The following is a 15,747-nucleotide window of genomic DNA, read 5'->3' on the forward strand; positions in this document are numbered from 1 at the left end:
TCTGCCACAGCACCCTTCTACAGCGCCTCAGAAACATCGGAATCCAAGGAAAGGCACTAGAATGGATCACCTCGTTCCTCACCGGAAGAACCCAGAGAGTCCGCCTTCCACCATTCAAGTCAGAGGCCACCGAAATCATCTGCGGCGTACCACAAGGTTCCTCACTCAGCCCCACCCTTTTCAACGTATACATGAGCCCCCTCGCGGCCATCGCACGCCAACACAATCTCAACATCATCTCCTACGCGGACGACACTCAACTGATCCTATCACTCACCAATGACCCTAGCACATCCAAAACTACCCTACACGAAGGAATGAAAGAAGTAGCCGAATGGATGAAACACAGCCTTCTGAAACTGAACTCAGATAAAACAGAAGTCCTCATCTTAGGCACCTCCCCCTCGGCATGGGACGACTCGTGGTGGCCAGAAGCCCTTGGAAAAGCACCCATCCCGACAGACCACGCACGGAACCTGGGAGTCATCCTGGATTCCTCACTCTCAATGAACAGACAAGTCAACGCCGTCTCTTCATCCTGCTTCAACATTCTTCGCATGCTCAAAAAAACATTCCGCTGGATCCCCATCGAAACTAGGAAAACGGTCACCCACGCTCTGGTCACGAGCCGACTGGACTATGGAAACACCCTCTACGCCGGTACTACCGCTAAACTCCAGAAAAAACTCCAACGAATCCAAAACGCCTCAGCCAGGCTCATATTAGACATCCCACGTAAAGAACATATCTCTGATCCCCTGAAAAACCTCCACTGGCTCCCCGTCAATAAGAGGATCACTTTCCGGCTCCTAACCCACGCACACAAAGCACTCTACGAAATCGGACCAGAATGCCTCAACACACGACTGTCCTTCTACACCCCCTCCCACCAGCTACGATCATCCAACCAAGCCCTCGCCACGGTACCTCGCGTCAACAAAACCACCATGGGAGGCAGATCCTTCTCCTATCTGGCAGCCAAAACCTGGAACTCACTTCCCACTTACCTTCGCCTTACCCAGAACCACCTAGCATTCAGAAAGCAACTTAAAACGTGGATATTTGACAAGTAACTCCCCACCCCTCCTCAAGCGCCTTGAGACCCTCTGGGTATGTAGCGCGCTATATAAATTCTTTGACTTGACTTGACTGATTCAGTCTTAGACATTTCAAAACGATTTATTTTAAAACAGATTTTATTGATAGATCACATAAAAATCGCAGAGCTCTGTTCCCCAGAGGCAACTGCCAATCAAGTAGATACACATAACGCATTGCAATCCATCATGTCTTTTACATCAAAAACCATAAAATGAATGCAATTAACAACCCTCCCTCCGCCCCCCCCCCCGCACGGTTTCAACCAATGTCAGCAATTTGTGTACACACATCCATCGGCACAGCACGCTCAGACATCCAATATCGGGTCCTGTTCTGGCGGAGGCTCGAGCCAAATTCCCCTGAAATCAGCCCAACGTTTCCAGATCTTATAATGTTTCAGAGGGCAGCCCCGGGCATGAAATATGGGCTTCTCCATCCCCATACAAAAATCTAGCTCCCTCTTCCACGCTGCCAATGTCGGAGCCCTCGGGTCCTTCCACGCCTGCGCTATATCTCGTTTGGCAACTGTAAGTCCCAGTAACAATAAATGCCTCTTGTAGAGGTTTCCCTCCACTCCATCCAACACATGCAACAGTCCCAGGCGAGGCGTGCGGGGGAGCACCTATCCAAGGACCTCATCCAAGCCATTCCAAAACTCCATTCCAGAACCTGTCTAAGTGGCCACAACTCCACACCGTATGAAAGAAGGTGCCCTCCTCATATACAATCCTGGTACAGTTTGGGGATGCAATAAGGCCCGCCTGCCACAGCCTCCGCCGAGTGAAATATACCCTGTGCAGGTATTTGAATTGGATCAACCTAAGGCCGACAGAAATGGCCGCTCCTCTGGGGCCTTTCAGAGCCTCATTCCAGTCCTCTTCTAACGCCCCTACATCGTCCTCCCAGGTCCCCTTCAGTTTCTGCAAGTCGGAAGAGCAATGTATAATCAGGGATTGATATATGCGTGATATTTTTTTGGTCTTGATGTCTCCCATAAAGACCCGAGCCTCCAGCGGACTAAATTCCGGAAGAGATGTTAATCCCTCCAGATATGGGGCAATGGCATGTCGGAACTGTAAATAACGGAAGAACTGAGTGCGGGGCATATGGTATTCTGCACTCAAGTCATGTAACGACTTGAGCGACGTACCCGCCATGACATCTCCCAGTTTAGAAATTCCGATATCGTCCCACCCCGCAAAGCCCCGAAGGGCCGCCAGGTCCGGGAAACAGCCATTTCGCCAGAGAGGAGTTTCTTCAGTCAGGGTTTGCCACCACCCTATTCGCCGCAGGGCTTGCTTTCAAACATCAAAGACTACCTGTGTCACTGACGGCAGTGCCCTGCGCCTTTGCGTCGCGTACAGCAACGTGTGGAGCGTGTGGGGCTCCATAAGGAACCGCTCCAGCGCATAGGCCGGGTCTCTCCTGTCCCCCCATTCATTTAATACGAGGAGATGCGAGGCTTGGTAATATGAGCGAACATCGGAAGTCGCCAAACCCCCACCATACATTGATCAAAAGCACGTGCGCAGCGCCACCCAGACCGCACCACCCACCCATAGAAATTGTCCCAGAATCGAGTCCACTTGCCTAAACCAGGAAGGTGAGATAGGATAAGGATGATTTTGCAACTGATAAAGTAGTCTAGGCAGAGCCACCATTTTAAAGATGGCCGACCTACCGTAGATAGTCAGTGGCATGCGGGACCATACTTTAATATCCGCCCGGGTCCGCTCCCAAACTGGCACCACATTGCGCTCCCAGGATACAGCAGGGATCTCGGACAGGAACACCCCAAGATATTTAATGCCTCCCACTGCGGTCTGAAGGGCCGACGCCCAGTCTCCGATTGGAGGGCCATCCCCCAGCACCCAAAGGGTAGATTTGCGCGGATTGATATAGAGGCCCGACGTCTCGCCAAAAATTTGTAAGATGCGCATAAGACTGGGCCCGACCTATTAAGGTCCATTAAGAAGAACAGGACATCGTCCGCGTAGAGCACGATTCTGTCCGACAGACCTCGCTCCCACTCAAACCCCCGCATCTAAGCATCCACACGGACCCACGCAGCCAGCGGCTCCATGGCCAAGGCGAATAAGTAGGGCGAGAGGGGGCAGCCCTGCCTTGTTCCCCTCCCTATGGCAAAGCTCTGGGACGACACCCCCACCACGCGAACGGAGGCAGTCAAATCTGTGTAAAGCAATCTCACATAGGACACGAAAACGTGCCCTAGATTCAGTCGGGGCAGGAGCGAGAACAAATATATCCAACTAAGCGAATCAAACTCCCTGTCCATGTCGGCCAGGAAGAGCGCCGCCTGCACCCCAGTGGAGCGAACCGCCGCCACCGCAACATGAGCCCGCCTAATATTATGCTGAGTCGCCCGTCGGGGCATGAAGCCAGCCTGATCAGGGTGTATGAGATCAGTAATATATGGCAGTAGCCGATTGGCCAACGCCTTGGCCAAGACCTTGGCCTCCACATTTAAAAGAGAAATTGGACGGTACGAAGCATGCTGCTCCGGGGGCTGACCAGGTTTGTGAAACACCACCACCTCAGCATGCCTTTAATCTGGGGGCAGGTAGCCACTTTCCCCAGCCTTTTCCACCACTGCTCTATAGTGGGCCCCATGTTGTAAGTGAAAATATTTTATAAAAATTCGCTGGGAAAGCCACTAGGGCCTGGGGCCTTACCTGTGTTCAACTCCTTCAAAGCAACACCCAGCTCATCCTCAGTCAGTGGAAGATCGAGGCGGTCACGAGCTTCATCTGAAACCGCTCGCGGCGGCAGATCAGCTGTACATTTGTCAATCAGATCCGCGGAGATGCATTCATGTGGGGCATACAGATCGGCATAGTACGTCGCAAAGCTCTCCGCTAGCGCCCTAGGTTCTGTAATCCGGGATACAGAGCCATCTACAACCCTCTGGAGGGTCTGAGCCTGAGTCGTGCCCTGACACAGTCTATGGACATTGTCCCTGATTTATCGCCCCATTGGTATATGTGACTCTGGGTCCCCTTCCACATCTGCCGTGCCTCATCCAATAATAACGAGGCATAAGATTGTTGAGCAAACAACAACTGCCCCACTGTCTGGCCTTCACCCTCCAGGCTGCTGCGCCACTCCAGGTCCCTGATCTCTGTCTCAGCCCGATCCTGATCTTCCCTACGCCTCTTCATAGCCACCGCACACCAAGCAATATCATGCCCCTCAACATGGGCTTCCTGGCCTCCCATTAAGTCGCCTCTTCCGCCACCGTCCCCATGTTTTCCGCCATATAATGGGCCATGGCCTCCCTCATGTGTATTTGATAGTCTACTAGTTGCAGATGCCATACGGAAAGGTGCCACCGAAATGGCTGTCACCGCCAATCTAGACGAATAGTAACGGTCGTTGGGGAATGGTCCGACAGCCCACGTGGCAGTATATCCGCGGTCTCAACCCTGCCCTGAGCTGCCGTAGGGACAAACAAATAATCCAGTCTAGAGAAGGATTTATGGACTGCGGAAAGAAAGGTATACTCTCGCCGGGTACCATGGACATGCCTCCAGGTGTCCACCCAGCCCAGATTCCTGATCATATCACTCAACTTGGTACCGCCGGCTGCCATTGCCCCCCCCCCCCCCTCCCCCTCAGACCTGTACCTATTTCGTGCACCGTCTACAACATCGTTCCAGTCACCACCCACTACTGCTAGTACATCTGGGATATCAGCCCACACCGCCATTATCTTTTCCACCAGAGACCACTGTAACTGGGGTGGGGCGTAGACGCAACCAAACACAACGGACTCCTCTCCCAGGGCACCCTGGACAAATATGTATCGACCCTGCGTATCCACCCATTGAGTGGTATGGACGTATGGAACCCTACGATGTACAAGAATGGCCACCTCTCTGGAGCCCCTAGCAAAGCCAGCATGAAAGACCTGAGTATAACCATATCTTTGGAAGGAAAGGGTCTTGTTACCTAAAAGGTGCGTCTCTTGTAGCATTACCACATCCGCCCCACCTGCTTGGCCTGCTTCAAGACCGCCCCCGCTTAATCTAGTCTAATACTCCCCTCACATTCCAACGGAGGACACAAAGTGTGCCCCTGGGCCCATCGGCCCCATCATCCGGGCCCGACAACAAAGACCTTCTGTACCAAAGAGCCACTATACGCGCCATGTGTGCACACACTCAGCCACCACTGCGACATCACCAGGACCGTGCACCCCCCCCCCCCGTTTCAACATTAAACATTCCCCCGTGACCCCTACCCCCTCCCCCACCCCATACCTCAAGAACAATGAAGCACCTGTCGCGGTGTAGCAGAGTCTCCACCCTCAACTTGAGGTTGGTGACCCTCCATCCCAATGGATCCCCATAGAACTACCTATCTCCCCAAAAACTTTCAACTACCAACTCACAACTAGGGGGTCCCCCCGCCCGTAGGTATCCCTCCCCCACCCCAGTCACCCACAAGGCACTCACAGAAACACTCAGGCGCCTCCAACACGCTACCACCACCCCCCCCCCCATATTTGACGGGGCCCCAACTCCTCCCTGTGCAGGACCCATAGTCCATGGAGGCAAAGGCAAAACAAAAACAAAGGCATCAACCTCATGTCATTCTAAAGTATTCAGGTGCCCTTGGACTGTTTCCCGGCTGCTCCCGCCTCCTTCTCCGAGGCCGCACGTGACACAGACCGCTGCCGGGACCTGGACCTCCAATTGTCGTTGCGCCGTGCTTCCCGGGGGGGGGGGGCACGCCTGTGGCCTACCATGAGAGGAGTCAGAGTCCAACCCCGGAGGCGTATGCACCCTCACCGGCACAGTTTCGTCAGTCCAAGTAAATACCTCCTCCGGGGAGTCAAAAAAGTGCGTGCGGGATTGATACACGACCCTCAGCCAGGCCGAATACAGAAAAGCGTACTGTATTTTCAAATCACGCAGCCGGGCCTTGGCCGCCGTAAATGACTGTCGTTGTTGCTGCACCAAGCGGGTGTAGTCTGGAAAGATTAGGACACAATGGTTTTCATATAGCAATGATTCCTTCGCTCTGGCCTGCTTGAGGATCATGTCCCTGTCGTGGTAATTTAGGAGCTTAGCAATCACTGGCCGCGGTCGTGCCCCTACTGGCGGCTTCTGCATGAGAGCCCTATGCGCCCGCTCAATTACAAAGCAACGGGATAAAATGTCAGGTGGAAGCCAACTCTCGAGCCACCGCACCAGGAAGCCCTCCATGTCCCCCTTCTCACAGCCCTCTGGCAGGCCAACAAAACGGAGGTTATTGCGCCTGGCGCGCCCTTCAGCATCCTCCACCCGAAGCGCCAGGCCCTTCTGAACAGATTCATGCTGGCCACCTTGCGCTTAAGAGTGGTCACGTCGTCCTCTACTCCCGAGATGCGTGTCTCGGCCTCGGTGATGCAGGAGACTGCATTCCGTAGATCCTGGCGCAGCAGAGTGACATCCGATCCCACCGCCCCTATTTTTGCATCCAAAATGTCTTGGGATTGCGTGATGGCCGCCATAAGTCCCGCATTATTCGGACCTGCATTCTGAGGTCTACTGGAGGCCCCCGCGTTTCCACTGGGCCCCGTGAATTTGTCTATCGGGCCATGTTTAGGGGCTCCTCCACCACCTGCACCGCGTGTCATGGCCGTCCACGTGGCCCCACTCAGAGGCCCGCCGGCTGAACGCACCAGATCGTTCCAAGGCACAGTGGACCCGCCAGCCGCACTGCCAATGCTGCACTCCGTGTCTCACCGCCCTGCTTTACCGCTCTTGTCCTCTACTGCAATCGCCCACGGTGCCACTTAGGTCCCCTCCCAGCGTTATCCACAGGTTCAGCTCCAACTCTGGGCCCGCTCCGGGAATCGTTCAGCGGCCTTATCCGCCCACAACAGTCAGCGGTCAGGGGCCTACCCTTCACTGCCCCTCGTTGCTCCGGGACTCGGGGGGGGGCCCCCTCCACCTGGGCCCCTCTGCAGTCCACCAAGCGACTACCGGCGTGGGCCCCTGTTCCCTGCAGGCCCCCAGGCAGGCAGATTCCTCGGGCGCGCACGGGGCCAATGGCAAACAGGGCAGATCACCGCCCGGGTCCCAGAGTGTGCTGCACCTCAGTAGTCTGTCATCACGGGGCAGGGCTCCAGTCCAAGCACCTCATTTAGTGTAGGCCCACAGCCGCTCCGACCCTCCACACTACGCCCCGCGGCCTGAATTAGCCGCCGAGTAATCTAGCGTCGGCCCCGACAGGCCGCCGCACCACCGGGGCCCACACAGCACACCCGGAGGACCACACCTCCGCACATCCGCCCCAAAACCACCTGCCAGGCTCACCGCTTGTTTCCGCTGCCAGAGCGCCCCACTGGGTTAGTGCTGGGTGGTAGAGGGATAGGATAAATCAGCGGATCAATAGACGACGGGACGGAGCTCGTCTAGGATGCGTCCGCCATGCTGGCTTTCTTGGCCACGCCCCCCTTCAAAACGATTTTTGACTCCGTGTGGGTATAGCGCCCCAGTCAGTAATAAACTTCTTACCGTGCATGCACATTACCATTTGACAATTGCGCCCCAGAAGGCAAAGATTACCCTGCAGGGTTTTTCCAACAATTAGATTGTTGGGGAAAAAATATATACAATTATACCTCTCATGGCATTTCATAATCCAGTCCATAATAGCCTGGCCAAGCATGTAACTCTGACCCTTAGTCATTATTCACTAAATGCTAATGTACCATTACAGCTTCATTATGCCCAAGTGTGCCAATGGCAACATCATATACTTTTACAAAAATCAGTGCCAAATACTGTTGTAGTAATGGTTATCATTTCGTATAACTCAATAGTGCCCCAGTGGGTGCGTAATCCAGATTTAATAAAACAAACAAAATCTTGGTTGGATGGACGCCCTAATGTGACATGCTCAACTCTCTTGTATTTAACAGACCTGCAAAAGAGAATAATAAAAGAATATGGAAAGTGAAGAGACGTGTTAAAGGAAAAGAATAACAGTACAAAAGTATACTGTAGAATAAAACAAGAAACTGTTTAATCCGTAATATACAGTCAGTATGTAATACAAAAACTTGTTGACCTGTATAACCTTGAAACCAAAAGTTCAGAAATATGTGATCAACCTAAATGAACATGCATTTCTTAGTCCATGTTCTAAGCCATTGGGTGTCTTGGTATTGAGTTCCATAATGCATTTGGACTCTGCCTCCATGTCCTTACTCTATCACCCTCTTTCGTTTGCTGGTAGTTTGTCCATCACAATTTTTTTTTACTTTGAGGTGTCTCTATTGTGAAATGTGTCAAAACGATGAGCTACTGGATACTTTTTATCTTTGTGCCTGATTGCTCTAGCATGTTTTAGTGTCCGATTTTTAGTGGGATGTGTGGTACTCCCTACTTAGCTCAGTCCACATGGACAATTCAATACATAAATAGTGAAATCGGAAGTACAAATGTAATATTGATTTACCTTGTTTTACCCCTACTGTAAGGGTAGACCGCTATTTGGCCACTTCCGTTCTATGTTTGCAAGCTTTACGATTTAAGCACGGGAAGAAACCTTTGACGTCTTTATCTATGTTCATCTTTTTGAGACCATAATTAGGACTTAGTTTGTCTTTGAGTGTGGTGCCTTTTCTAAAAGCTACTCTAGGGTTGTTATCTATGCATCCACAAGAACTGTTTTTAAATGATAGTATTGGCCAGTATTTCCTAATCTCCTGTAGTGGCCAAATATCTGTCTCCGTTAATAGGTGGGGTAAAAAAACGAAATCAATTTTACACATGCTTTTCTGATTTCACTGTAAGTCCTTCTTTTATTTCAATCACATGGGTTTTAATACCAAAGCAAATATCATTTCATCACCCATGGTCAAGGTGTTTGTTACGCCGAAACGCCTAGGGTGTTTTTTCATCCACCTCACATTGTGTTTCCAAGGGCTGATTTTATAAAATAAATCCTTTTGTTGCACGCTGCGGGAGTGCTCGTCCTACCTCTTTGTGGATGAATATTCTCATAGTTTGGATCCTCCTACAAATTATTCGTTTTTTCAACAGTTCTAGTTGTACATTTAATGTGCATGCTGACGTTGTTAAAGAGGGGCTTATTTCTTCCTTATATATACTTCACTTCTACAGAAATAGGATGTTGAAGGGCGAAGGATTACGGAGAGAAAGTTAAGGAAATAGTTTGTCCCATTATACTTCGGTCCAAAAGGCAATAGTATCTGCAAAAACGTTATATTTTACTTCGTTCTGATGAGTTCTTTATAAGGTACACCATTATTCTCGTCCTCTTTAAACTGCTACCTGAGGCTCAGTGAGAATGAAACTTTATTAATTCGTTTTGTAAATTTGCATGTGACATCATTTCACTCCTATCACTTTGTAATGTGATTTGGGAAATACTGTTTGTTTGAACTGTGCTGTAAAGGACTGGATTCCTGATATTTTCATCCTTCTGCAACTCTGGGAATTCGGTCTAGTTAGATATTGGAGTGAGCATACATGCTAATTCAATCCTCTATCCGAACCGCTCATCCACTGTAGTATTAGAGTCCCTAATTTTGCTTCATCTTTCTTTTAGTTCTGTGAGGTAAACCCCTCACTTCAAATGGTGCAGTTGCAATATTTCAAACACTGAATAAGATAAAATACTTGAGTATTACTGAATAAAAAATGTATGTATAAGACCAAAATCTCGAAGGATAGGAACATCAAAAAAGCACCTCCCAGCATCCCTCCAACTTAGCAGTTCCCACCTGATTTGATGATTTGTCTTATCTACTTAGAACAATATTATTGCAGAATGCATTAAGTACACTGCCTTCCCAAGGAAAGCTGTGCCCATTTTTTAGCCCAGTTATTTGTAATTGGCCATCAAAGACCGAACATTTCCTGTCTTTAATTCTTGGTCAGCGTATAGATTTTCCTTATCAACGGCTTAAATTAGAAGTGATGACACTAAAGTGAATTGGATCTCTTTTGTTTAGCACTTCTGTACCTATTTTCCCTGGTTAATTCCTATGCAAATACATTCCTTCTTGATTTAATTTCTTGATATTTATGTCCGACTCCAAATATCGGTTTTGATTTGTTGATGGCATGCTTGTTATATTAGCCAGCGCCATTAGTTTGTTTGTAATTTACTTACTCTGAATATGTGTTATATATGCAGCATAATAGATGGCGGTTTTTGTTTGTAAAGTTATGTGGACCCTAAAAGGGACTAACATGATCATTTCTCTTGTGTCTGCTTCACAGGTATATGTCTCAAAATAAACATGTAGAGGCAAGGGAATTACTGTACTCCGGGGCTCTGTTGTTCTTCAGTTATAACCAGGTAAGTTGTATACTACAGATCTTCAGTTGCAGGCTCTTCTTGAAGAGTTTCTTGTTTAAAGTTACTTTTTGGCCACCTAATGGCCAGGCGCCCAGCTTTTAATAGAATTTCAGGAAGCTTTTCAACCTCCACATTGACCTTTCATCCCTCCTAGGATTCTCTTTGACCAGACAAATAGAGTTAGTGAGGGTGTTTGTGCACCGTTGACACAAGATTGAACCCCTCCCATACCACTTGTCGTCTTTTTAACTAGGCTGCATAGTTCAATCTTCACCAAACACTCCTGCCCTGTTGTGCCAGTTTGGGTACCTCATTGCCCCTTCCATCAATGATCTGGCTCTGCAGAGGAGCTAAACCCCGCCTCCTAAATAAAGATGGATGTTCTATTCCCGCGCCTCTATTTCACCCCATCTTGTGAACTAGAGAAAGGTGGGTTAAGGGGCTCTCTCCAGTCTGACCTCCTAGATGAGAAGAGTTTTCCTTTGTTGCAACCTCCCATACAGAGGGGTTTGTCACCAAATCACTCTTTGGCGTTTATCTTGGGACCATTGCTTAGATGGACGTTCTCCTTCCGTTCTTCAATTTGGGCTGTCCGTGGCCTGATGAGCTCATTACTACATGTAGTCAAAAAGTATCATTCATACACTTGAAACTGGAGAGGAGAGCTGGTTCAGCAAGGGAGTATGGGCTGGAAGGAACAAAGCCTAGGCCCTATACAGTTTGCAGGCTGTCTCTTTGCTGTGATGCAGCATAGTCACGACCCCACTGACTTGCTCATTCCATTCTTGACGCCGTACCTGTGCTACCTATATCCAGTAATGAAGCAGAACATGAGGAGGCAATAACCTGTCTGCTGATCAAATGTTTATCCAGCCAGTTGGTACTAGTACAGCAGAGCTAGCATGTGTGCAACAATGAGGGAGTTGCATCTGTTTAACCACCTTAGGGTTGCCCTGCTCTGGTACCAGAGTGCCAAAAGTCTCTTTATCAGAAATGTTTCAACCCACATGCAAGAAGCAAGGCAACGGTCAGCCTACTTGAGTAATGAACTGGGAAGACTAATATACCTCTTGTTTTTAGAAATAACGATCCATGCTTTGCCCTCTCCTTCCTCCCCCTGCTTTCTTTGCCATTTGCTTCCTCCCTTTCTTTGCCCTCTGCTCCCCCTCCCACTTTATTTCCCTTCTGCTTCATCCTCACTTGCTTCCTGAGCTGTGATGTGCACTCCCTTACCATGGTTAGTGTTTTCCCTTGTCACACGCCTCTCAACCACATCTGTGCTGTGTTTGTCTAAAGTCGTTCCGTGCACACTTATAGCCATAATAGCCTGTGCTTCAGAGGGACGAACGTTTCCCCACCTAGGTGTTATCTGAGAGCATCACAGGGTTCAATCTGGACAAATATTTTATTTCTTTAGGTGTCAATAAGACACCCATGGTGGGATGAAAATGGCTCTAAAAGAGCTGAGAAGAGAGATCACAAGTATACGTACCTTCCAAAAAATCAAGAAGCTTCTCTAACCACCTACAGAAGCACAGCAAAGAGCCAACTCTGCAGTTATAGTGGGGCTTGAGGTTTACTGTTGATGTTGAACCTTCATGTGGGATAATTTGCTAACACCAACAGGATCACATGATAGATGAGACAATGTGTTAATACCTGTAAACATTTCAAATCAAACGTGATTAACTACAGTGTCAGTGAGTTGCATCTTAATATTCGGACGGAGACTTTATCCTTTTTTTTGTTTTGTTTGATCAACATTTACTTAGTCATATTGCTCTCTGTATAATGCTAAAAATCAAATCTGAAAGAGACACGTTAGTGATAGATTCCTTACCTTAGAATATCCCCAGGCGTCAGACTGGATCCGGAAATTTTTGCGTAGCAATACCCCTGCGCGCTGGTAGGCGTCGTCTGCGGCTCCGGGTCCGTCGTCGGCGTCGTGAGCGCCGGGATGACGTCGTCGGAGTATATAGACGGCGCCCATGCGCGCTGACGTCAGTTCTTCTTTTTTCCGCGCCAGCTAGCGCAGATCCGGAAGAAGCTCTACCCCCAGTCACTTTTTGACTGAAAACTTTTTTGATCTTTTTGATCCTCTATTTAGTCGATTCTCGACTATCGGTGCCAGGGATGCCCGGGTTCAAGCCTTGCTCGAAGTGCGGCCGACTCATGTCGGTCACGGACCCCCATCGCCGGTGCCTGAAGTGCTTAGGCCTCGACCACGACGATCGAACCTGCTCCGACTGCCGGGCCCTGACGTCGAAGGCTAGGCGGGAGCGGTCCCGCAAGCGTCTCGAGCTGAGGCAGTCGGCCCCGCGCCGCTCCAGGTCCCGGTCCCGGTCCCACGGGAGGTCGAGGGACGGGTCGCGAGGTCGGAGTCATCGACGTTCCGGGAGTGGACACCGATCGTCTGGTTCCAAGTCCTCAGGTAAGAGGCATGAGAGGTCGGAGCGACGCCATCGATCCTCCGACCCGCCCCGTCGCTCGCACGATGCGACCGGGGACTCGGGCGACACCGCCCACGCGGCTCCGCAGGAGTCGCAAGCGTCGCCGCCTGCCCCACACCTTCGGGTCCCTGGGCACGGCGCGTCGCAGGAGGAGGTCGAGAGGTACCTCATGGCCATGAGGGCCCTCCCTCCTCAGTCGGTTCCCGTGGCGCCTTCGGGCCGATCGGCTCCGTCTGGAGGTCCTTCAGGGTCGGGCGCTTCGGCCCCGACGACGTCGGGTACTTCGGGCCCGGCGCCGCTGGCGACTTCGGTCCCGGCGCCGCACGACCTCGCTGGATCCGGCTCCGGATCCGGGACCTCGCCGGTCGATCCTACGACCTCGCCGGCGCCGTCCCTTCAGGTGTCGTCCCCGGCAGCCGATGTGGTTGCCGCCCCCAATGTTTCCTACGGTCCTCCTCAGGAGTCGGAGGGGCGCCGCTGGGCGCCGATTCCGTCGGCCTTCGGAGAGTTCTATCTCCACGAGGAGGCCCTGGCTGTTAATCCTGGTCTCCAGGAGCCAGGTGACGAGGAGCAATGGGAGGGGTCCGAGGACCCTCTGGCACGTGATTGCCAGTCACATCAGGACTGGACATATGAGCTTGGGGAGGCCAGTGGTATTGACACCTCGCCAGACACTGGATTTACGTCGCCCCCGACTGTGGCTTCGGAGGCGGTTTCTGCTTACAGTGTAGTGTTGACGAAGGCAGCTAAGGCCTTAAACCTTCAGCTCCCCGTCGCGGCCGTGAGGACTAATCTCCTCACTGAGGTCCTCAAACAGCAGTCCGGCTCCGCGGAGCCCCTCCTGCCGTTCAACGAGGCCTTGTGTGACGTTCTTCTGGGCACTTGGTCCAAGCCCGCCACAGGCCCCCCTGTGGACAGGAACGTGGCCAGACGCTACCGCCCGGCACCGGGCGACCCTTGCTTTTTGTCCACCCACCCCACCCCCGAGAGTCTGGTCATCCAGGCCTCCAACTCCCAGACCGCATTCCCGTCGGCCCCGCCCGACAGGGAATCCAAGAGATATGAGCAGTTCGGGAAGAAGGTCTTCTCGTCTGTGAGCCTAGGGCTACGGTCAGTGAACACCAACTGTCTCTTGGGCCGCTACACCCACACTCTGTGGGACACGGTTGCGGAGGTGCTGCCACAATGCCCTGAGGAGGTCAGGGCTAAACTCAGCCAAACCCTTGCGGACGGCCGAGATGCGGCACGTTTTTCTATCCGGTGTGGGCTGGATACCACGGACTCACTGGGCAGGGCGATGGCAACGACGGTGGCGGTTCGACGCCACGCCTGGTTGAGGTCCGCCAACTTCTCGGCCGGTGTCCAGGCCACCCTCCTGGACATGCCGTTTGATGGCCGTCGCCTCTTCGGCGACAAGGCAGACCATGCGCTGGAACGTTTCAAGGACTCCAGGGCCACGGCCAAGTCCTTGGGCCTTACGGCCCCACGCCAGCAATCGGGTGCCTTTCGCTCCTTTCGTGGCCACGGAAGGGGCGCCCCACCACGGACCGCCAGCCACACGCCGCAAAATGTCCAGCAGCGCGGTGGCGGACGTGGGAACCGCCGCGGCGGTGGTCGGGGTCAGGGGCGAGGCCAGTCCACACCTCCCTCAGCAGCCCCCGCCTCAAAACCTTCCTAGTCCGAGTTTTCAGGCCCATGTGACGCCTGTGGGAGGCAGGGTTCGCCATCACCTCTCCCACTGGCATACAGTCACTTCGGACAGGTGGGTGCTGCAAATTGTCCGAAGGGGTTTCTCCCTCCCCTTCGAGTCTTCCCCTCCATCCATGCCACCTCAATACCACCGTGTGTCGGGGGATCACTTGCAACTTCTGCAAGAGGAAGTTTCGGCCCTCTTGGCCAAGAGGGCCATCGAGCGCGTTCCTGGGCCAGAAGTAGGACGTGGCTGTTACTCCCACTACTTTCTGGTACCCAAGAAGGGCAAAGGGGGCCTACGCCCTATCTTGGGTCTGCGGAACGTCAACGGCTTCCTCCGGACGGAGAAGTTCAAGATGCTCACTTTGGCTCAGGTCCTGGCTGCCCTGGACCCAGGAGACTGGATGGTAGCGTTGGACTTGCAGGACGCCTATTTCCACATCCCCGTCCTGCCGGCCCACCGGCGTTACCTACGGTTCATGGTAGGCCAAGAGCACTTTCAGTTTACCGTGCTCCCCTTCGGCCTTGCCAGCGCCCCACGGGTGTTCACGAAGGTGATGGCGGTGGTCGCAGCCCATCTGCGCAGGCAGGGGGTATCAGTCTTCCCCTACCTCGACGACTGGTTGTTGAAGGCGGGCTCGCCCCAGACAGTCGTCAGCCACCTCCAGACTACGGCCGACCTCCTGCACTTGCTGGGGTTCTCCATCAATGTGCCGAAGTCACACCTGTGTCCCTCTCAAAAGCTCCTCTTCATCGGAGCGGTTCTCGACTCGGCGCAGTTTCGGGTTTACCCACCCGAACAGCGGGTTCGGGATATTCGGGCTCTGATTCCTGTCTTCGGGCCGTTATCCCGGGTCTCGGTCAGGTTGACGCTGCGGCTTCTGGGGCTGATGGCCTCCTGCATCCTTCTGGTGCGTCACGCCAGGTGGCGGATGCGGGCTCTGCAGTGGGACCTGAAGTTTCAGTGGGCCCAGCATCAGGGCAACCTGTCCGATCATGTCCTGATCTCAGAGGGCACTGCGAAGCAACTGCAGTGGTGGCTCACGGACCGCGACTGGGTCAGTGGCAGACCCCTCTCCCTACCCCAGCCGGAGCACGTAGTTGTGACGGACGCGTCCCTCCAGGGCTGGGGAGGCCACATGGGAGAGGCGGAGATCAGAGG

The 15,747-nt window shown here is 52.4% G+C and overlaps 1 protein-coding gene across 1 annotated transcript in view; it reads left to right on the top strand.

Annotated features, from left to right (window-relative positions):
• GET4 (guided entry of tail-anchored proteins factor 4) overlaps positions 1 to 15,747 on the top strand; it is a 102,122-nt gene that overhangs the window by 31,374 nt on the left and 55,001 nt on the right. The window contains exon 2 of the mRNA XM_086940563.1: positions 10,365 to 10,443. Within this exon, the coding sequence (XP_086796689.1) occupies positions 10,365 to 10,443 (79 nt within the window). The remainder of the gene's footprint in view (positions 1 to 10,364; positions 10,444 to 15,747) is intronic.

This window comes from Lissotriton vulgaris, chromosome 10 (assembly GCF_964263255.1).
Source record: "Lissotriton vulgaris chromosome 10, aLisVul1.2, whole genome shotgun sequence".
Classification (NCBI taxonomy): Eukaryota; Metazoa; Chordata; class Amphibia; order Caudata; family Salamandridae; genus Lissotriton; species Lissotriton vulgaris.